This window comes from Micropterus salmoides, unplaced genomic scaffold (assembly GCF_014851395.1).
Source record: "Micropterus salmoides isolate LMB-PRFRI ecotype aquatic unplaced genomic scaffold, ASM1485139v1 Ms_hic_scaffold_5, whole genome shotgun sequence".
Classification (NCBI taxonomy): domain Eukaryota; kingdom Metazoa; phylum Chordata; class Actinopteri; order Centrarchiformes; family Centrarchidae; genus Micropterus; species Micropterus salmoides.
In genome coordinates this window covers 19,699,244-19,723,402 of record NW_024044237.1, presented here as the reverse complement: position 1 = coordinate 19,723,402, position 24,159 = coordinate 19,699,244, and the positions used below count along the sequence as shown (strand labels likewise).

At 42.2% G+C, this 24,159-nt stretch overlaps 1 protein-coding gene across 1 annotated transcript; it reads left to right on the top strand.

Moving 5' to 3' along the window:
- The first annotated feature begins 691 nt into the window (after positions 1-691).
- On the top strand, positions 692-15,334 carry clcf1 (cardiotrophin-like cytokine factor 1). The gene is given in 3 exon segments (XM_038698657.1): positions 692-1,246; positions 10,324-10,481; positions 12,010-15,334. Coding segments are annotated over 3 exon segments (1,515 nt in total). The 5' UTR covers positions 692-1,227; the 3' UTR covers positions 13,348-15,334.
- Positions 15,335-24,159: the final 8,825 nt, after the last annotated feature.

Below are 24,159 nucleotides of genomic sequence, written 5' to 3'. Positions count from 1 at the left end.
CTCCGAGGAGCAGGCAAACACTTGTCTTCATCCTCTTCCTTTCTAAGAAACAGACAGAAAGCAGACGGTAATAGCCTATTGTTTGACCCACTGATTACTTGTGTCGAAACTTTATCACGAAAGGCCACAATTTATAGACCCTCGTATTCTTCTGATAGTCCTGTCCACAACTATCCGCGTTACTCAATAAGCCTAAATACGATTGGCTTTTGAATCATCAGATTTTTAAACTATATGATAGCCTATTGTTGAGATTGATTATTGGTCATTGTTGAAAGCCTATTTGAAAGTTTTAATTTACATGCCTATAAATTAGGTAGCCTAATTTAAGATTAGGCTACTTTGCGTAAAGAAAGCGAGGGGAAATTATTATTATAAAATAGCCTACATTTAGGCTATTTAAATAAAGACCCCTGGATGAAAACGTAGGCCAAAAAATCCATAGGCTTTTTAAAAAGGCAAGCGAACACTTCTCGTTTTTCAAAAAGTTGGACAGACAGAGATAAAGTAGAGAGGGAACATAACCTAATTCCTGGTTTCCTGAATGATTTAAGGGTCGCTGGGTTGCCGGGTCCTGCTGGCCTGCAGTGGACTGATCCAGCCGGACTCGCGCCTTATTAAAGGGAAGCAGATTAAAGATCAAACGGCCTCAGTCAGATCGTGTTCAGGGGGATGACGAGGGGAGAGAGACGGGAATGAGTTGTGACAAGTCCCGTGGTTAAGAGACTCTGTCAAGTCGAGCTGCAATGCCTCAACGCGGTGAATCACCAGCACCGAGGAGGAGGACAACGAAATAAGGAGAAACGGGGATGGGAAGGAGGGGAGGAAAGGGAGAAAAGGGTAGAAACAGAGGAGGAGGAGGAGGAGGAAGGAGCCTACATAAAGGCTCTGCCGTCGTTCAGTCCGTCACACGGACCACAAGCACCAAGTCAGCGGATCGTCAATATTTCAGCTCCATCCTGAGACTCTCTTTCTTTTAATATAATCAATACGGCCGATTATAGGATTTAAAAAAGCGACATCACCTGCATTTATTCCCTTCATCACCTCCAGTGCTGTCTGAGGGAGGAGACCAGATTTAATTGAGCACTAAGAATAGTTTGCGATTAATTTGAAAGAGCGAACTAATCCAGGAGAGGAGCGGAGACGCTTATCGGTTTATTTCAGCTCCTAAATTTGCCAGCGGATGAACTCCTGAGAGCGCACTGAACGGAATTAAAGGAAAAAATGAAAAGGTGTTGTGGAGGTAAGCAGATTAATCTTTTTTTTTTAATGGAAGTTTTAGAAAACTTACACGCCTGTCATTCCTGTTCTACTCTAATAATGAGGCTTTTATAATATTTAGATGCAATTTTCCTGTCGTTCGTTGATATTGAGATTTCTTTTCTTGCAATTCAAATTAATACTAAAGGTTGTGAAAATGTTCAAAGTTGGGAAGGCCAACATAACATGTGGGCGTGAGTTTTCTGTTTATGTCCCCTTTCTAAATATCATCCTATCTTGTGGGTTAATTGTGCATACATTTATGCAAAGAATGAAATTAAAACAGGCTCTTATATTCCCTTCAAAGTGTGTTTGTTACCCTGGAAAGAAACTTTTTTTTAATGTTTAAATGTACTGATGTTTTAAAAATAAATGAGAGGTGATTGTAAATCATTTCTTCAAATTAGAGAAGCTGATGAAACATATGGTTTTGGTGGCTCACCAGCAAAACCTCAGAGGTTAAGGAATTAATACAGAAAATCAAATGTTTTTTCAGATTTTCTAAGAAATGCAAAGCCAACCAGAGAGGAATGTGAGATTAACAGACCATGAAAAGAGAGAGAGATGGGGAGTAAGAGGAGTAAAAGACTGAAAGAAAATGTATGTATAAAAGATAGAGAAGGGGGGAATCTTATTCACAGTAAAAAATGACAGGGGTTGAGGGGGTCAGAAGCAGCTAAAGCCCCTGTCTAGTTAGCTGTCACTGATATGAGAAAGTACATGATTCACGTTAGTCAGGGTGTGAGAGGACACACACACATACACACACACACACACACACACACACACTTTTCCCCCCTGGGATAACTGGTGCGGCTGCTGCTCCGTGTCTATGAAAGGAAGGAAAAGGAGGTGAAGGAAAGAGGGAAAGACTGAAGGATGGCTGTGTGATGAAATGATGCGCTGAACAAAGGATCACCAAGTTCCTCTCCGTCCCTCTCCCTCCCCTGCCTCCCGTCATCCTCCGTTGCCCTCCTCGTCCCCCGCCTAGGTGGTCACATCGTGTGAGCCGGCCCGGCCATGAGCAAATTTGGTGTAACTTTAGAAGGACAATAAATAGAGAGAGCCCAGTGCAGAACAAGCTGCTGCTCCCACTGATACTCAAATGAATAAACAGAAAGCTCAGCTGTTGAAGACCATGCTCACACACACACATACACACACACACACACACACACACACACACTCGCCTCCCCAGGTAGACACACACAAAAACACATGTTTGCAGAAACATGTTTTTTCTTCCTTTTAATTACACATCCCCCCCTCTGTCTCCCCCCCCACACACATACACATACACAAGCACACACACACACACACACACACAGACAAGGCCTGTTATTGCTGCGAGGGTTGAATTAGTGTCGGTGTGTTTCAGATAAAAGCGTTAGTGTGTGTTGGACCAGCAAACGGACCGGCCAAGGAGGAAACAAAGGAGGAGTGAAAAGAGAGAGAGAGAGAGAGAGCAGGGGATGTGAAAAAGAACCTTTCACATCTTTTGATTTGCTCAGCGCCATCCTCAATTCTTCACGGTATATATATGTGGATGTCAAGAGGACATTTGTGTGTGTGCATGTGTGTGTGTGTGTTGGGGGTGGACGAGGGTAAAGAGAGGTAGAGACAGATAAAAGTAAATACAGATAGGGAGGGATAAGGAAAGAGGAACTGGCGGTAGAGGGGTTAATGCAGTGCAGATTCACGATTGACAGAAGTTAGCAGCACCCAGAGGGAAAGAGAGAGGAGAGAGACGGGGGGAATGATATAAAATGAGTCGGTCACGCTTTGAACAGTTACACATGCTGTTTACATTTTTCCCAAATTAACATGGCCCCTCGCTTCACAAAACTCTTCCCTCCACCAACTCCTTTTCCTCTCCCTCCTCCCTTTCAAATCCTGTCTTCCTCCTCCTCCTCCTGCTCCCCTCTGTCTCTATCCTTCAAGACCCCAAAATATCTTTCCTCACGCTAAGATCCAGATCCATTAGTTAAGTAACCTTAGTAATTCAACAACATAAAAGTACTCTTTTAATAGTCTGAAAAAATTATGTTACCAACATTTTAATGTCATGGTGGTTCAGGGTGGAGCTAATTTAAAGGATCTACTATTGAGCAGTGTTAATGTCTGTATAACAATGCATCGTATATTTTAAATGCTCATTTTAGATCCATAAAATCTTAATCTGCACAGTGAAATAAATGTAAAGTGTAAAAAGGACAATATTTACCTCTGAACCGTAGTGCAGCTGAAGTAAAAAGTGGCATGCAGTTTATTGAAATACTTAAATTGAGTAGATAAGTATATAACTTTATTTGTTCATGCACAGCAACAAATAACAAAATATACACAAGTCAAGCAGCTCACAGCAGACAACGTACCGCATGAAAGACACACCATCATGCTAATAGTAACACTAACACCCAAACTAATACATAACTAACACATATTCCAAGAAGACATAGCTCAGGGGCCTGCCTAGCCATTAAACTAAAAGATAATATATTAATACAGTCAATCAACAAATATATAAAAAGCTGACCGAAAGTGATGCAAAAGACCAGTAAGATAAAACATAAAACATTTAACAAAAAATTAACAAGGGGAAACAGACTAAAGAAAGGCCCTACAGGGCTGCAACTATAACAAATATGTTTTATTAACAATTAATGTTCATAAAAATCACAGCATTTCAAAATCACAATTTTCTAAATCCCCAGGTGGCATCTTCAAATGTCTTGGTTTAAATAAACATCAGCAAATCCTCATGATGTACACTATACATGTGAGAAGCTGGACCTAGAGGAGAGTTTCCATTTTTTCACTTGAAAAATGTCTTCAGCGATAAATTCATGTGTCTGATTTTTAGGTCATTTTAAAAAAATGAAAACAAAGAGGTGGAGGTTGGGTGTAGCCGGAGAGAGGGTAGCGGGGGAGTGTGGGGTGGTGTTAAGAGGTAAATTAAAACCCGAAGGGCTGAAAAGGGCAAAGGGGAGGGGGGGATAAAAGATGCTGATGGAGGGAACGGGTGGAGCCAATTAGTGAAAGGAAGAGAGAGGAACGGTAATTAGGGAGAGAAGGGAAGGAGACTTGAAACTGGAAGTTTTATGTTTCAGGAAGATTTGGGGGGGGGGGGGATGAAGCGACAACAAAATTGAAACCAAAAATGGCGATAAAGTGTGGAGCGAGTGGAATCCACAGAGTTTAAAAAAGACATGGATGGACTGGCTTATAAGTTACAGAGGGAGACAGACATCAGGGTAAAAAGGGGAACTAAACAGAGGACACTGAGTTTACGACTAGCGAGAAATTGTTGCGCAGAGAGTTTCTGGACATAAACAGAATTTTTATTGGATTTTTTTTATGTGTTTGTTTTTGGGTCATTGATGTTATTTGGCAACGCCAGTGTGTGTCCAGTGCCAAGAGGATCAATTTGAAATTCAGTATGAACAAACTGCAGAGGAAGGAATCTCATGGGAGAAGTGATGGGAAAAGCGTGTGTGTGTCCTTGAGTACACAATGGTTTGTTTATATGTATTTATTCAGTATAACGTCTGTGCATACATGGATCTGCGCTCTAGTTCACTGTCTGGATGCGTATGTGTGCATGTATTTTCTCGTTTGTGTGTGTTGAGTTAGTGGAGGAATGCACATTTGATTGAGTACAGGTTGCACATAAATCTGGCCTTTAACTGTACACAGACACACAACTCTGACCCTGACCCCGGACTGTCGCTCACCCTCACTCACCTCGGCGGCGGCCAAACGCTTGTCTCTGTCTGTTTCCACTGTGGCTCTATCTCTGACATCAGGCCTTTGATGTGTACATGTTTTTGTCCCAGGCATCCTGCACAGGTGTGTTTATGTTTAGGGTAAGTGTTATGACAGGAGGAAGAATTGCCACCAGGTACATTGCAGCAGAATAATTTTTAAAAACTACGCAAGAGTTTGGCAACGATGGGTCTTTTCTGTCAACGAAGCCACAATGAGCCTCCAGCTCTGTCTCTGACACATTAGCGAGATGACAACAAATATGCAAGACACATGTGAAGTAAAAAAAAACTGGTTATAGATACAATTTTAAAGCAACAAGATGGCTACATTGTGTGGATTTTAATGGTACTGAATGATGAACTAACTTAAAGAGTGTGGAGACTCATTTATGATGGAAATGCATCTCTGATCAAATATTCTAAACTCCGGGTTTACTTATTAGCTTTCGAGCATATCCTACAGTCTTCTTCATCTTATGTGAATTTCTCAGGTGTTGTCATAAGAGCCGAATTTGAGTTGGTGATGACACCTAAACAAGTGTGGTTGCTGAAGAGGACTGTGGAATACGATTACAATCTCTGGAAAAAGCTAGTAAGTGAGTGTATGCTGCACGCACACGACGTGGGCGGAACAGGAAGGACAGTAAAACCTCCTGTTATTCTGACTTGAGTGTTCACTTGTTAGTCCAATACAAAACTGATGGCACATCATTTAATGAGCCTAAATTAGCATATATGTTTTATGTGCTTGATAACATATGAAATCAATCACATTTTGAAAAAAGTTTATGGTTCATTTTATTTTAAATTAGATTAATCAATTCTATTAGTGTTAAGATTGGATTTAACTTAGATGTAACTGCCAGGGATTGAGGATTTGCAGCCATTTCTCCAACTGTTTGTTGACACTTCTGTAATTCTTTTCAGCTGTAAGAAATTTCTGATGCCTCTAACTTCAGCTGACGGGATGTTTTGCTGACTCTGCTGCTCTAAATCACATTCTGAATGATATGACGTGAACCTGGCGTTACAGCGTTTTATCCCAGGAGCTTTTTCAGAATTGCAGCCCAGATCAAATTGTCAGTTCAGATCGTAACCAGATTTCTTTCATCACTTCTGGACAGAAAAAATTGCATTAAAAACAATTCATGTACTAAATCAGATAAAAGATTTGTAGGTATTGATTTCTAGAGCAGTGCCTGAAGACTGACTGAAGAGTGGATTTTGATCTGTCTTAAATCACTCATAACATAACATATAACACCCATGTCTCATTCAGGGAATACAGCTTGAAACATGGCTGGATACATCGCCATTTCTGTCACTAATGTTGTCTAATATTGTCCTCTGGTGGAGCAGAGTTCTGCACAGTTCTGCCCAGTGAATAGATAACACACTGAAGTGTGAAGAGTGAGGATGTTGAAGGCAGCATGTCGTTTTGGTTCTGGAAGACCCACCATGGATGATGTTACAACCTCTTGTTACAAAATCACTCTGCATTAATGTTAAATCTTGTCTATTTTTACAATGTATAAAAATAAATATGCTGTAGTCATCCTAATCAAAGTTACACTGGAAATGATAAACATCTAATTTGGACTGAATTCATAACATCTCCTATATACTGATGTTTCGTTTTTGTTTAAGACCTCTTTCAAGTGGTTAGAGCAATGGAGGGCAACCTCTTCTGGCACTGGAGCTAGTTTTCCTGGACCAGACCAGAGAGATTAACTTGCACATGGGTTTCCCACAACACCAAATTCTGTTTAAGTGCTTGTTTAAAACCTCAAATGGTGGTGCATGCTGGGAAAGATGAAATGCTAGCCCCCTCAGATGGAAGCGGTACAACAGACACAAACACTGGGTCACCGGTTTACCAAAACACCGTCTGGAGTGTAAAATGTCAAGTGCGTTACAAGGCTCTTTTTGCCCCTGAACGCAACCTTGGGCCCCAAAATTCAACTCTGAACCCCATCGCTGTGGTGGTGTTTAACTTTGAGCTTTATGGAGCTCAGAAGCTCTGGCGCCTGAACTTCATGTTCGGCTCTGTATTGCAGATGGCAGCCAGACTCCCGAATGCCAGATCTGACTTTACATCAGCGAAAAAGACGTAGATAACGATTTGATCTGTTGTGAATAATGGAGCTCCCCTGCTCGTGCATGTGTGTAAACCTAACAAGTATGTCTGCCAAGATGTGCACAGAGTCACACATACACATAAGTGCACAGAGGCAGGTCATGGTCGGCCGTTGTAGAGAACCCCTGTGTTGCTGTAATGCAATCCTCCCATGGAGAATGTTCTGGTTTCAACCCTGCCCTGCAGAGTGCTTCCACTGCCAGGTACACAGACACAGCCCCAAGCCTGCAGGGCTCCCGCTTGAAGTCGGGCTATATGCCGGCTATATGGTAGTTACTCAATATAATATTATATAACTGCAACATGGCTCTGGGTTTGAGTTATCTCAGTTTACTCGTACAAAAGAGCGTTTGTTTTAAGCCACAGTGCAGGATGCTTTTAGACATGTCAGCGTTCAATCAAAACAACAAGAGAATTTCACGTCTGGCAATCATCTCCGAGCATGTGGCTGCAGACAAAAGGAAATGCTTTGGAACTGTTTGGGTTGATTTTTGCCAGGGAGAATTTTCTGTCTCTGTGCAAGGCTCATTTTGTTTTTGATACCTGTTTATTCCTTCTGAAAATGACCATTTTTGCATAGTGTGTGTCCTTTCCCTTCAGGGCTATTTACTCTGAGAGTCAACGATGTCGTGCTAATTTCGGGGTGTTTTGATGCTGATGGAGGATGTTCCGGGGGGGAGCCCGTGGCTTGATGAGCTCCAAATGTTCAGGCGTCGCTGAAAGATGCTTATTGCTTCTGACAGGTGATGAGGCTTTTGCGGTTGAAGAGGTCGGAGAAGGCTTGGCTGACGGGGGCTGTCCTAGTTGACTGATTTCAAGGTGTGTGTGGGAGCATGTGGGAGTTGCCCCGGCCCAACCACAGTGTTTTAGAAAATAGTCTGTTAGGATGCTTTGATGTAGCCGACAACTTGGGGTCAACAGGTAGTGGAAGAGATCAGAGATGAAGGAGCTGTTTTTTTTTTAAAATAAAGCAGCTGGCTTGGTTGTTTGTTCAGGTTTTGTCCATGTCACTCTGATGACAAGCATTTCTAATCCTGTTTTAATTTGAAACTTTCCCAATCTGCCATTCAATCTGTCAAAAGTCATTGGATGAGCATAGGGTTTTTTTCAGGGAGCTTGACCTTGATTGAATATTTTGGAAGCAGAATAGGTTACTTTAAAAAGAAATGTCATCACAGTTCCTCGTTACCATGTCATCATCGCAATTTGTAACATAATCAAAGGGATTAACTCTTGTCAGTGTATTCTAGTGATTTGTGTTCTTTCCGATTGCTTAACATCCTCAGTAAGGGCAGATAAGACAAAAAACTAAACATGAAACTTAATTTCTGGATATTTTCTTCTGTGACACATTTTGTAAAGACAAAGTTTCATGCGTACTGCAATTATACACATTCTTGTTTTAAGTGGCACTGCAGACAATAGCCGTTTTGGTATTGAGTAGTATAGAGTACATAACATCATTCATTTTCTACCAAACCCTGTTTGGGAGTGCATACTGACACGTAAATGTTAGCGGTTGAGTCAGAGGAAAAAGGTGTTGACTGTTTCAGAACTCGTTTTCTTAGAACCACTGGAAACGTGCTGAAGTTAAACGTTTTGCAAGTGTTTAAGCCTTTTGCTTAAAAACTAATTTTCATCCTGTGGGGCCAGCTGTGACGGATAGATGAAAGAAAAAGAAAAAAAGGGCAATAGAGAGAGAGCTGTAATCGGGGTTAATTGGCTGATGTTATTTTAACCCGAGGCAGAAAAGAGATATGAGCATCAAGAGGAGAAAAGGGAAGAAACATGGGGAGGTATGAGGACAAAGAAAGGAAAGTCTGAGTGCGGTGGGGCTTGTTCAAGAAGAGAAGGTATTCAAATTGGTGAGGCAACGGGAGGCCCGAGGTGAGTCAGAGAAAGACAGAGTGAGCGAAAGAGAGAAAGCTGACAGGGTCAAATACACTTGTGCAATACATAATTCACACCTGTTGAACAGCAGCATGTTTTGCCCATGATTACAAGCATGAATCACTGCCCTCCGTCTGGGTGTCAGAAGGATGACACAGACAGAGAGAGCGCAGACAGGATGGGAGAGGATGATGGAGAGCAGAGACGACGAAGGAGGAGGATGTGTGCCGTGCTGGAGTGAAAGGGCCGAGGAAGTGTTGAGAGAGAGAGGGTTAGAGAGTGTGAAAGTGGACACGTCCAGACACAGAAAGCAGGGGACAAAGAGAAGAGGACGTACATGACGTTCCTCAAGTTGAAAACCACCTTTCAGCTCCAATTTTCCCTGTATGAAACAAGGGCACTAAAAGGTTTCCAGTGTTACAACCCCCTCTCTCTGTCTCTCACACACAAACACAGACTCAAAATCATTGTGTACACTCACTGCCATGTGAATTTAATCCACATATATAATTACGGCTACAAACATTCTCACAAACACTCACACAGTAACATAAAACACCCACACAAACACTCTGAAACCTAAACAAGAAGTCCACAGCACATACAACATACAGCAGATACAAACACATTAATGTTTGTGATTGTAAAGAAAGCCACATGTCTTTGTTTTGGGGATATTGGTCAGGAATGAACGTGTGTGTGTGTGTGTGTGTGTGTGTCTGTCTAAGGCTGGTGCATTGAACATAGGAGCCATTTGTCTGACTGTCTGAAGCTATTACGCGAGGTTTTATTTGAAGCCAGAGTAAACCTCCGACAGCCAGAAACCTCTAAAATTAGATTGGAAACGGAAAAAGCTTTATTGGCAGTGTCAGATGACTCTGACCTGGCGATACATAAACAGACAAGGCCATCACCATAGAGACAAAGAAATAAACCAGAATATTGTAAAAAAAATTCCTATAAACAGTGTGATGGTGCGAAGACTGGAGCAAAGCGTGGAAACTGTTGCTGGGGGTGATTTTTGTCTGTTGAGCTCTCAAATCATCAAATTCATTAAAAACCAAGCATCCAAGTTAAATAATCACAAAATGTCTGAGAAAATAATGTCAGGGGAGAAATTTCACCTCATTGCTATGACTACAAATACCTCTGCAGTGTGTGTTAATTATCGCTTGGACACCAATGATGTGAGTGCCATTAAAGAAACATCTCACACCGTCTGTCTGAGTTTTAATCAGTCTTTTTTTTTTTTTTATGTCTCCACAGTCCATCAACAGCAGCTCGTCTTGCTATTGGCTGCTGCCATGGCAACAGCCCTGGATCCTTCACACAACCTGGCCAGCGAGAGGAGTTCGATAGAAAGCACGTACGAGCTGACCAAATACCTGGAGTATCAGCTCAAGGAAATCAAGACATATATGTGAGTATTATTATTTTAGGATACAATTCTGTTTTTTATAATTTCTTCCATGGAAATGTTTTTGATTTAATCAGTTTTTCATAAATTTAAATGTATGTATTAACTTCACTTCAAAACAGGTATGAACACTTTTTGAAAAATGTTCACCTCTGAAGGAACTTTATCCCAATGAGAAACACTGCTACAAAGGTTCCCATTAAAGCGGCTAAAATCTGTATTTTAAAACACCAATGTATTAAATCACATTGTGAAAACAATGTGACAATGAAAGGGGTCGCTCACATAAACCTACAGAGAATTATCACCTAAATCTGCAGCTCTCCTCAGCTTTACAGAATTTCATTGAGAGTTTCAGCTCATTGTTTAGCTGTCCGGCCAGCAACTTTACTGTTGTGGTTCAATCTCACCACTCACTCTCATGGCGTCGTTTTTTGGCCACACCAGGCAGCAGTTTTCAGTGAAAAAGCTTTAAAAACCCACTGTGCCCTACCTGTCCAACAACAAACTGCAGACGGACAAAGTTAGACTAGCTGGTGAACATAGTGGAGCATTTAGCCACTGAAGAGACAGATATTCCCTTCAGGATTTGGAAGAGCCATTTAGGGAAGCTACAAACATCAAGTCATGTTTGTGACATGACTTGCAGAGATTCAGATGAGAAAATCACTAAATATGATGCAACTGCCAGAAGCTGGTTGTCAAGGCTTAGCATAAACACAAGAAACAGCAGGAAACAGTTGGCCTGGCCCTGTCCAGCACCAATTAGCATTTGTTTGTTTAATCCATACACAAACGGAAAAGTAAAAACAACCATTTCTGGTTTTAAAGGGAGTAACATAGTGTAACTATTTCTTGATGGCAGTTCAATTCAATTTTATTTATATAGCACCAATTCATAATGGCAGGTATAGAGTAATAATGTAGTAATGTTATTTACAGAAACCTACTGTAAAAGTTCCCCAAGGACACTATTGTTATTGATTGATTAGCCTACCTTAAAGAATTTAGTCTCACCTGTATCTTATTTGTGTAGTTTTGGTCATTGATCTTCTGTGTACACATAACATTGTACTCACCATGTTAATTGCTGCAAATGTCTCAGAAATAAATATAAAGAAGTCTGTCAAGCCAAGAAACATGAGCAGTCAATTCAGATCAGTTAGCCAACCTAATTCAGAAAAGAAAACAAAGTCAAACAGCAAAGTCATTGTTCCATCACAGTTTAGAGGGTTGACTTTCCGGTTCAACTTTGTCCTACTATACCTGTTTTATTTGTACACACAAGGCTTTCCTGTGTATTGAGAGATTATTACAGACACAACAACTTTCAGTTTAACCTCCAAATAAACAGGCTAAACTGTTGGCTTATTTACAACCTGTCTGATCATGTTTCTTGGCCTGACAAACTTTACTGCATAGTCATGATGGTGTGTAAAGCATTAGGATGAACGATGGCCCAAACAAAGTAATAAACCACAATTATCGTTTAAACATTCTCATCTTTTCTTCTCATTTCTGTATATTTCCTCCAGCTGACCTATCTTGGCCCTCCATTCAACGAGAAAGACTTCTCCCCTCCACGGCCCAACAGCACGGCTCTGTCCCTGCCCAGTGCGGCCACCCGCCTGGAGCTGTGGCACGGCCTGGAGAACCAAGCTCGGCTTGCCCAAAACCAGAAGGCCTACTCTGTGCTGCTGGCAGCCGTCAGGGAGTTGGCCCGCTCCACCCTCTGCCCTTCCCTCAAGACCTCCCTGCTGCACTTTTGCACAGGCCTGGATGGGCTGCTGGGCTCCATATCCGCACTGATGACCACCCTCGGTTACGCACTTCCTCCTCCTTCTGCAAACCTGGGAGTTAGCACTGGAGAGCTGCAGTACCCTCAGAGGGGGGCTGGAGTCGACCGACCAGCTCCACTCATGAGCCAGAGCCTTTACAGGTCCAGAGCCGGGACGAGGACAGAATCCGGTCAGCGTACCAACCAAAGAAGAAGCGGGACAAGGGTGGTTGGAGGAGAGAGGGAGGATGGCGTCACCGTAGACCTGGTGGAGAAAAGGAGAGGGAAAGAGGGCAGGAGAGCGGAGGCGACCGCCGCTGGAGGAAGGATTGGCGGATCGAGGGAGAAGGGAAGAGGAGAAAGAGGGAGGAGAGGGAGGAGGGAAGAGCCAGAGAGCAGGAAATGGACCGCCAGCGAAGAGGAGAGAGTAGGGGAGGATGAAGAGGAGGAGCTGGAGCGAGAGGGAGGGGTGGAGAGATGGGGGAGGAGGAGAAGGTTGTTAAGTATCAACGAGGATGGAGAGGAGATGGACAGGCAGCCTGAACCCAGGGTAGACGTGTCGTACCCGGGCACAGAAGGCTCCCTTCGACAACAGACCATCCAAACCAACGCCAACAATCAGTACAGCTACAACCTGAACTCACTTCAGCCAGACACACTCAGAAAAGAAGATGGATTTATTGTAGAGCGAAGCAGAGTGTTATTAATGGAGGAGGAGAAGCAAATAGACATGGAAGCTACCTCTTCTTCCTCGACATTCCATCATCAGCGTCGGCCTCCTCGCTCCCTCCTCCCCCCGACCCTTCAACCTCCCCTGTCTACCCTCTCTCCTCTACCAGTTCGGTGCGGGTGAGGAGCACACCCTCCTCTCCCAACCCATCCCTTTGTCTTTACAGAGGGGCACCTCCCTCCTTTCGCCTCCTCTGACACCGCTCCTTTCCCCCACCTCCTCCTCCTCTTCGCTGTTGTCGGTGCGGCCGACCATGAACGACTTCGCCAGAAGGTAGAGGGATTTTGGATATTGCGAGAGCTACAGAGTTGGCTGTGGCGATCGGCGAAGGACTTTAACCGCCTCAAGAAGAGACTCAGAGGCTGAGAAGCCAACACACACAAGTGCAGTATATCAGAAATCTGTCATTTGCACAAAATCTGAGTGGAAACAAATTGAGAGCTTTAACAGACAAACTCACATAAACACATTCATGCTTAACACATTCATTCATACCGTACTGGAATAAGTGAATGAAGGACTATTTGGCAGGTCACCAGAAGTGCTAATGGAATATAACAAACACAAAGCCAACACATTACCAGCACTGTCACCCGTCTGATGCACATAGCAGCTTGTTGAGCGAGACACACTGAGACTGGGCTGAGTTACTGGACTTCACGGCTCATAGATCAACAGAAATACCACTGTAGGTGGTTACACACACACACACACACGGGGGTAGAGAGTGTGACGAGTGTGACAGGCAGCGAGACAGACAGTGCAGCCATTGAGTGAGAACTGATTCAGTGACCCCAGATGTGTGAATCAGCAAACATTCATTTTCTCTAAAGGAAGAAGGAAACATTTCTGAATGGGAAAAAGACAAAAGGGGAGAAGGAAATGGCCAGAGGGATGGAGAAGCAAGAAAAGGAGAGGAAGATGGGAGGATGGGTGAGTCAGGGGGATGAGCACGGGAAATAACGGGCAGAGGGGTATTGCTGAGTAATCAGAACTCGGTTGTTCAGTTACAGTAACTCTACAACAGTGCTACACATAGTGTCCAGACAGAGAGGTGGTCAAACACACGCACACACACACACACACACACACATACATTTATTGTGGTTAGGTGCCTTAACATACCATTTGATTTAGCGCTCATTCTTTTTACCACTTTTTAATGATTTCCTTCTATAGCAAGACATATTTAACACAGACTGAAAACTTCACATAGAATAGAATCATTTTCCTAAAAGAAACACAGTTGTGTGTATAAAGAAATAGTTAAACATTTTGGAAAATATGCTTACTTGCTTTACTGCTGAGTAAGATGAGACCATCCACTCTCACATTTGTACATTGAATATGAAGATGGTCAGCAGACAGTTAGCTTAGCCCAGCATAAAGACTGGAAACAAGAGGGGGAAATGTGAGCCTGATTCTGTCCAAATGTGACAAAATCCAGTGCCAGACAAAAACCAAGGTGTAAAAACGACATGTTGGAGTTGTGGAAACTTGTTATCATTGTAGGGTTGTTAGGCACCTAACAGAGATCTACTTTTTAAGCCTTCTGGCTGCAGAGCATTTGCACAAGTTATATGCTGAATGCGTTGATTGCCAATGACAAGAAAAGAATGCTGGCCTCACCAGAACCACGGCTCTGCTGCCGTTGCGCTCCTTACCCACAGTGTTGCTCACTTGACTGGGTGTTTGAGCCGGATCTGTCCTCTTCTTGTGTCGCCTGTGCACTTATCTCGCCATTGGTTTCAGTTCATTTAGGTTAACAAATAGATACAGAGAGAAACTAAATCAAAATACTTGACAGGTATCATTCATTGTCCATCACAGTCTGAATGAAAAGTTGCTCCTTGCTATAATATACTGCACACTACTGTCATGTGGCCATATCTGTACTGTCACTTTTTAGTGACACAAATCACATATCACAAATGACAACCTGTGACCGTGACAGTTACTAAGGAGGTCCTTTCTTTAACGCGTTGCTTCAACCAAGCTAACTTAACTGTCTTCTGGCTCTAGTTTCATGTTTAACAGACATTTGAAAGTGGTATTGGTCTTCTCATCTTACTCTCAGAAAGAAAGCAAATAAGCACGTTTCCCAAACTATTCCTTTATAATTTTTCATGCCTTTTAAAACATGACTATTTTCCTTTTGGCAACTTACAGATGGCTTAATTTCCTTTTCAGAATAAATCTAATGTATCTTTGCAATGTGCCTTGGATGATGTCGCTAAAGATTATGATCATGTCATATCTCTATAATATTTATTGAACAAGATGTTTATTTATTTTTCTCCAGTGTGAAAATACTTGATTGTAACTCAAGAGAGAATAAATACTAGCTTTTGTACAGAGCGTGGTGTTATTGGTCATTTGGGAGCCCACTGGGAGGAGAGACAAAAAAGAAATGCATATGGGATTTTTGTTTGCAATGGTTTTAGTTTTATAGGGATGGTTTCGGGTGATTGGCACAAGGGGAGAGGAGTTTGGGGTCGGGGCGTTTTCTGGAAAACAAAGGCCGGCTCACATTCATGACAAAAAAATAGAGCAAGAGAGAGAGAGGCGGGGTATGAGAGAGTTTTATTTGTCTGTCCTGGTGAAAATTTACGATCTTGTTTTTCCTTTCATCTCCCTGTTCCCTCCTCCCACTTTGCTTTCTTCTCTCATCACACTATCTCACGAAGCTCCTCTTCCCCCAGAAACATCCCTCTGACCTGTGACAGTGAGGGATTTACATGAGCACGAACAGGCACAGGTACAAACACACCCCTCATAATCCCACCAAGTGCCCCGACGCTCTTGTTGTGTCTGTAGTTTCGATGACGCCGTTCTCCCTTTTTCTGTCACCGCATCTGCCTCTTATCGCCTTTGCACTTCGCTTGTCTTCTACACCCACTCTTTTATCGCTTTCTCACCTGTTATCGCCTTCCTTTCTTTCTTTCTTGTTTGGCATTATTGCTCTCGACTACACTTTTTCCCCCCACATGCTCTCTGGCTCCCTCTCCTAACCCCCAGGCCAGATATTAAAGGATCAATGAGAATCTCCCTTCCGTCACCTCCGAGGTACACACCTGCACTCAACCGCACACACCCTCCCTAACACAAATGTGGACCGTGTGCTGACAAACAAGTGCACACATGGACCTTAGAAAGCTGCATTAGCAGAACAGGAAGTGACCTATATGGGAGGTCGACCGTATCAACGCTGACACACCATCACGCACGCTCATCTCATGACTCTTGCAAAGTGGGGGAAAGGGTTAACGCTGACAGAGACATTACACATGTGTATACACACACGAGACGCTGTGTGTTTTTTACATTTAGTAAGCAATGACTGAGGGGCCGCCAGTAGTCAACAAAGGCAGCTTTGTATGGTCTATGTGTATGTGTGTGTGTGTGTGTGTGTGTGTGTGTGTGTGTGTGTGTGTGTGTGTGTGTGTTTATCTGTGTATGTGTATTGTTTGGGCTTGCAAACACAGCACGTGTATGAATCATTATCTCTATGTGACAGAACTTTGTTGGAATGAGGCTTGTCATGCATAGCTATCTAACAGCCATCGCTCACCGTTGTCTTTCTCTTTCTGTCTGTCTCTCTCTGTCAGCGAAGCAGAGACAAATTGCCGTTACTAATACGTAACAGGATAGCCGAGCCCTGTTTGTATGACTCAGCTGGTGACTCCTTCGATAAGAACAGATACTGTGAGTGACAAGACATCGATATCATTGGCTCTGCTGCTCAGACGGGCCTGTCTGTCTGATTGGCAGGCTGTGATTTAAGACTTTTGACCTACAGAGGAGTTGATGTGCGGGCCGGTCTTGTGTAAGAACTTTTATTTGCTCTTGGAGAGCGCCTCTTCTGTTCTTTTTTCTGGCTCCTTCACTCCGCACTTCACATCCTTTTATTCTTATAGTCAATTTCTCTGTGTCCTCCTGTGGAGATCAAGCGCTATAGTGCCTCATTTTCTCACTTATACATATATCATGAGGTAGGATAGTACTGTAGGCTACTGACATCATCTAAAAAAATGAAAAAAAGTGTTTGAATTTTTGAGAGTAGAGAACCGATTTAGCATTGTACTCCTATGACAATGTTGGACTCACGATGGACATATTTAGAAAATAATCCAAATCGACACACCGCTGACATTTCTTTTGGAGATTCAGGACGTCACTTGGCGCAAAGTCTCTTCTCTTTATACAACTACATATGCAGTAGGACTCCCCAAGACCTGTGAACAGACTTTAATGTGTAATTAATGGTGGGAGGGAGTCCCCCTTCAGGATTATGCATTCTGTCTGGAAGCCTAACTTGAAAGGCTTGGATAGTCAAAAGATGAGCAACTACGTAAAAAAATATTAGACTAAAAGGTAAATGTAAGAGCCTTTGTGTATGACAATATAAAGTCCTATCATTTCGGTAAGAAACATCTAATCATAAGCTTATACTTTTGCATACACAGCTAACATTTAGCTGAAGCTAAACACTTTGTAGACAGCTGTGGTACAGCATATTTTCCCCCAGTTACAATAATGAAGCATTTTGAATTTGTTACAGCTCTAGTTCGTGCTGCTATATGTCTTCTTCTTCATAGTGGTAGGTAAGTATATCACAGCATTTATAGCTAGCCTCTACACCAAACTAACAAGTAAAAATATGGTTTCTCCTGGTTGCGTGTCGAAGTGTCCTTGGGCAAGATACTGAACCCCGATTTACCCCTGGCGGTGTGTGAATGTTAGTTTGAGCACTTAGGCTCAGTGTATGAATGTGTGTATGACTGGTGAATGCTTTGAGTGGTCGAAAAGACTAGAAAGGTGCTATACAAATAATTATGACTGTAATGTAAACCTATACTACCATTTAAACTTGAGGTTATGTTGAAGTTATCATTAAAATAAAACTGTCAAATGGGAAGAAATACTTCCAGAATCTCCCAGATTCCCAGATTAATATTTGCTTATTTCACCTAAAATATGTTGCTAAAAGCAGTTTTCTTGCTCAGATCAAGAGTAAAACACCTGCTCACGAGTATGTCTTAGTGGCTCAGTGCTCACGTCAGAAAGAGGACAAAATATTATTTTATGTGGTTACATTATTGAACAAATCGGAATATATCACAAGGGTTAGGAAAATACCAGGATGTTGCCTAGGTTGAATGTAGTAAAATCATCAGTTAATAGACACAAAAGAAGACTATATTATCAATTAAAGTTCATCTTTAATGCTTTCTTCCCAGAAAGCATTCAACATGATTATTGTGTGATATAGCTGACCATTCTCTCAAAGACCTGTGTATGCCTTTAAGATCCACAGATGCACTCCTCCTCTACCTCCCTGTCTGTGTTTCTCTCTCTTATTTGCTCTTTTTTTGTCACAATCCTTTTCCCACATGTCGCTCTGCCTTCTTTTACCGAGTCCATCCATGTGCCATCCCCTCTAACTGTATGAGTAGCCATTTTTGTGTCATTTTGTGTCAATTTGCTTCACTTTCACCCCACGTGTCCCCTTTTCTCTGCTACAATCAAACCCTTTCACGCTTTCCTCAAATTCCCTTGGCCACCCCCGCGTTCTCTCCCTCTTTTTCCATCTGTCTATCTCCTTCACTCTTCTTCTCTCTGTCTCCTCGTCCCTCGCCCTCCCTTTCTGTTCGGCTCACCTGCAGCACATAAAAATTCCTCTTTTCTTTCTCCAGAGGATTGTTCAGTTGCTTAGGGATTTACTGCATTCCTCTATGTTTTCTCTCCCTCTTTCTCTCCATTTTGGCAGCACTACACAGCATTTGATTCAACCTATCTTCTCCTTTGTCTTTTTAACACATTTATATCCGTCTTTGAGCCCTTTTGTGTTTTCTTTCTCCATCCCTCCCTGTCGCTACAATAACACTTACTAATCCTATACCTGTCGTTTCCATGACCCCACCTTAATTTTTTTTCTTTTGCTCCATATTACCCACTATACCTGCCCCACCTGGCCTCTCCCTCCTGCTGGGTTTCTGCCATGAGCTGGAACATCCATCCTCCACTTACTTAGCTGGAGGGCGCAGGGTTGGGCTGCGGCTTCTCACTGCCGTTTTTTGGGTTGGTGGAGGTGCGCTCCTGGGCCTGGGGCCTGGGATGAGGTTGATTTATGAGTTAATCAATTGGTCGTCCGTGTGAGTGAGCAAAACCGCAGAGGTGTGTGAGCTCTTTCATGTCACTGTCTGTGCTTGTTGACTTAGTTCCCTTAGGAAAACACCGGGAGCTGTCATTCCCCGTGTGCTCAGCTCCTCGACATGTTTTCAAAAGCAATTAGGGAGAAATGGGGCTGGGTGTTTGTTCATCTGATGGTTGAATGGCTTGTATGTGTGGATGCTCATGTATGGTTGTGTGGGTGTTAAAATCTTACAGAAGTCTCACCTGATTACAAAAAGCATTGAGATTGCCCATACGCATAAGGTAGACTTTGGCCTTCAAAACAAACTCACAGAAAGAATCTTATTTGCTGTGTCAACTTTTTTGCTTCTTATGAGTAAAGTGACAGCAAACAATTGTCCAACATGACTTACACAGTCCCAGCAGACTCAGAGCAACACTGGAGTTATCTTTATCACAATCTGTTAAAACAGTATCCACTTCAGGGTTAAAATACTTTAGAAAAATACCCTTAGTGAGCCCCGGTGGCTCACCTGGAGGAGCATGTGCCAGATGTCAGGGATGGGTCCGGGTCCGGCCTGGGCCCTTTGCTGCATGTCATCATCTCTCCCCTTGCCTTTCCTGTCTCTCTTTACAGTCACAATCAAATAAAACAGAAAATACCAAAAATAATTAAATAAAAAAACTTGATAGATGAGTTCTTTACCACCCCTTTACGTTATCTCTCCACCATTTCAATCTAGCTTGTATGAGCTTGTATGCTGGGAGCTGCTGCCCATGAGACTGACAACAGGAGTTACTTGAATTCTGTATTCTCCTTGATTGTGAAACCAAAACAATGGCTTAAAAGTATTATTGCTCAAATTGTTCTTTCTCAGTGGGATTGGCAATACTAGCAACCTTTTTTACATTACTTGTTTACATTACAGGGAGTCATGTGATTCTATTAAATAGCAAACATATTGAATACTTAAGCGACAATACTGGATGAGGTGTCCTGAAGTTATGGTAACAGATAAGGGGGAGATGAGGAAGGCAACAATGATTCAAAGAAAGTCCCAAAGAAGCAAAGGTTATCACAAGGATGCAGAGTGAGATGTCCAGGTGGAGGCAAGGATGCCTTTACATATTAAAGCTGTTAAATCTGTTGTTAAAGCATCTTTGCCTTTACCTTGTCCAGCACATTATATTCATCAGAATACTTTGGAGTGTATTGTAATCTCACACTTACACCAACTCAAGTCAGGAAAAGGAGTTGTGTTTAAATCATAATGTTTTAAATAGGGATGCACCAAATGTTTGGCCACCAAAATTAATTGGCCAAAATAGCAACAAAAGCACTTTCGGTGTTCAGCCTAATAAGTCAAAAGACCGACGAAATTTTACCAGACAATTACGTTGGCATGTCAGCAGTGTGGAAGCATTTTAAAGTGTAAGAAAAAGATTTTTGTAGACACTGTTCTGCTGAATTGTCTCCTAGCACATCCACTCCATCTGTGGCTGACTTCTTAGAAAAGGCAACAAATGGTCTGACCCACTTTGAGTGTTTCTGTCACTCGTTTCTGAGAAGGCAAGACGCACCTAAATTTGGAGTGCACACGTATTCAAGCCTTTATGATAAATCCACTGAAACGGACCAGTGGGAGCTGATAGTCAGGTTAGCGACTTTATCCTGTCAAGTGTTGCAGTATGAGAGTCCTACCTGAAGAGAGATGATGAAGTCTTCATATTGCGCGATAGGAGAACCACATTCAACATTATTTATCAAATTGGGTCAGACATGATGAATTTAGCGCGAGGATACACATGTGACAATGTCTCGTTTCAAAATAAGGTGTCTATACAGGATGGAAATAAGATCAATTTGATTATATTCACAGAAAGTATAAAACATATTACATGTGTACATTAAAAGTAAATGGACACATGTAATTTACTTGACCAGATCCTCCTGGAGCTCTGACCCACCCACCATAGTCCCTCCAAATCCTGTGCGAAACACTGAGTAAAAAGCACATTTTGACTATTAAATTATTGCAATGTTTTTTTTAAAAAAAGGCAAAATAAATGGAAAAATGTGAATGTACTTGTTCGGTATTCAGCATATTTATTCATTATATTTGGCTTCAGCCAAGAATTTTCATTTCGGTGCATTCCTACTTTTAAAGTTTGTTTGTTGTCACTTAGGTCATGGCAAGGCCATTTTCATCAATAAGAGTAGCATAAGCATTAAGCACGAAGCAGATGTACTGTTGCTGCGCTTACCTGAGGTTTAATATAGCTTGCACACTGATTTAGAATAGTGGTTAAAATGTCAACTAAATCAGTTTTAAGTGTCCTACAATGTAATCCTGAACAGACACCTGGCAGCCAATCAATAACAAGTATTTTAACATTGTAATGCCACAGTATTACAGTCTATGAGGGTGGTGATGGCGCAATGGATAAGACACATGCCTTTGGTGTGAGAGGCCTGGGTTCAATTCCCCACTGTGACCCATCCACCATTGTGTCCCTGAGCAAGACACTTAACCCCTAGTTGCTCCAGATGTGTGTGACCTCTGATATGTATAACATTTGTAAGTCGCCTTGGATAAAAGTGTCAAATAAATGTAATGTCACACCTGTTGTTTGCAGATAACAGTCAGGGTTTTCTCTTGATTTTTGTCTGTCTTGTCAGGGTTTGCATTTAATATAGTTTCGTATGTGGTGAAGGAGTGATGTAAAGGGATAACAAGCGAGAGCTACTTTTAAGCAGAGAGAAAGACTGAGAGAAAGCAGAGCCAGATGACAGATACATGATAGAGGAGATGTTTGATGGCATCTAATAAGTGTGATAACTGACATGCATCCTGGCAAAAGCACAGAAGCACAAATTCAAACCAGAAAGGGAAGCAGCAGGGGCAGGTGGGAGGGACAATGAAACAGAGCGAGGTAAACACACACAGGATATATCTCCCCACCTTTGTTCCCGCAGCCAAGCTATCCTGAGGTGATTCCAGCACTTATAGCCAGGAACATCCTTCAGCTCATTTTATGACAATCAGATACCTCCCCATCCCTTGTAAAATTTTATTTATGATGAATGGCTGCAGTGGTGTGTGAGCAAAAAGATTTTTTTCTCTTTTTTCTTTTCCCCGAGGCCATGGGTGGGAGTCAATGAGGCGTTTTACATGTTGCTGTGTCGCGGTCTACATTACATGTTTGACGTGTCATGGTTTGTTAGAGACTAAAACGCCTGTTTTGGACCAGCTGTCCACCCACACTAGGAGGACTTGCAGTGCTCTCTCTTGCTCTCTCTCTCTCTCTCTCTCTCTCTCTCTCTCTCACACACACACACACATACACACACCTCCATCCCACTCTGCGACCTAAAAATGGGAGAATGGTGTGAAAGGTAAATAGAAAGCTTTTAAACTGTCTGCGGGACACACAAAGACAGGAGATTATAGAAGAACTACAGACTCCTTCACACACACATAGTCACACACACACATAGTCGCACACTCGTTTTTTGTCACTCAGGAGGAGACGTTACAGTGACTAACATTCATTCTCTGGAGACCTACTCTAATCGTAACCCTAACAACTACATGGTTTAGTGATGTTCTATAAAATAAACAATAAATGTAACCTTCTAATAACCATTCTCTGTGTAGACAAAGCCTGATATATCAAGATCAAGATAAACTGTTTTGTTAAAATTGGAAATTTGTCTTGGGCAACAGTGCCACGCAAGGCTTAGTGCTCTGGTGCATAGACCTCTATTGTTGTCCAAAAACTTAAAAACACATCAGTAAGCCACACTGTTGTACCACTTCCCTCTTTATGATGAACCCACATACACCATCCTGCTGCTATACTCATTAGAGTCTAGAATTAGACTCTAATGAGTACTCTAATCATTAGAGTAAATCTGCATTAATCTATGAAAATAGTCCCCAACAAATACACTATTTACTCCTGTTTGAGTAAAATGTGTTAAAAAAAGACAGTGCCAACCTTTTTAAATGAATTGAATCCATTTTAATGAATCCAAGTATATATTTCTGACCCATTTTGAAAGATTTCTGTTTATAGGAACCTGGGGGAGTCAGAAAACAGATTAATCAGACTGATTCATTGTTGATTTTGGTCTTTCACACACTTGTTCACGGCTTCCTCTTTTTTGCTTTTCTCAAGTCTTACAAACACTGGATCATTTTCTTTTTCTCTCCCACAGTGCACCATTTCAAAAGTGTAGGAAAGGCAGAACCAAACATTTTCCCGGTCCAGGCGTGGAAAGTACACAGGGCATATCTTTTTACGGTCCTCTTGAAAAACCCCACAGTAATGTGATGCTTTTTCTTCATTCCGTCACGCTGTCTGAGTTTTCTTTTCTTTAATTCTTTTTTGGTCTTTCACCGTTTGAGCACATTAAGACAAGACTGGACCAAAACAAACTTAAGAAAGGCATGCCTGTGTCTGTCTGGAAGGACGGACCTGGATGAGCAAGTAAGAAAAGTTTCAAGAAAGAGGGAGAGTCTGGATTCTGCTTTTTTCTCTTTCTGGCCAGACAGATGAATGAGTCTGAGCGGTTTTGATTCACATCCTATTTGTGACAGCAGTTTGATGTTTGACAGGGATGTGCTGAACTCTTCATCTCAAACCTGCCGAACCACACCACTGCAGATATCCAGAGGAGAGATTCCCACAGTGTGTAACAAGTCTCAGTTGTGTTTCTCTCAGTGCTGGCAGTTTGAATGCAGAACGTTTTAACATGTAAAAAGAAATAGAATGATCTCACAGCTGCCATGCAAGTATTTACTGCTAGAAGCAAGAATATTCAAAGGGATCCAGAACAAGTTGTTTTGAATAAGTTTGTGCTTTCATGTTCCGTTTGCTTGGTAGATGGAACACAGATCAGATGCGCTGGTCAGTTTCGCCCTGGGTTCCTTGGTTCTGTGTGACAGTCAAAGTTAATCCCTCTGCAAAGAGCTCAGTGGGAGCTGAAATAACGAGTGACTAGAATTAGATTTTGCGCAATGTGCCCCGGCTTGATTG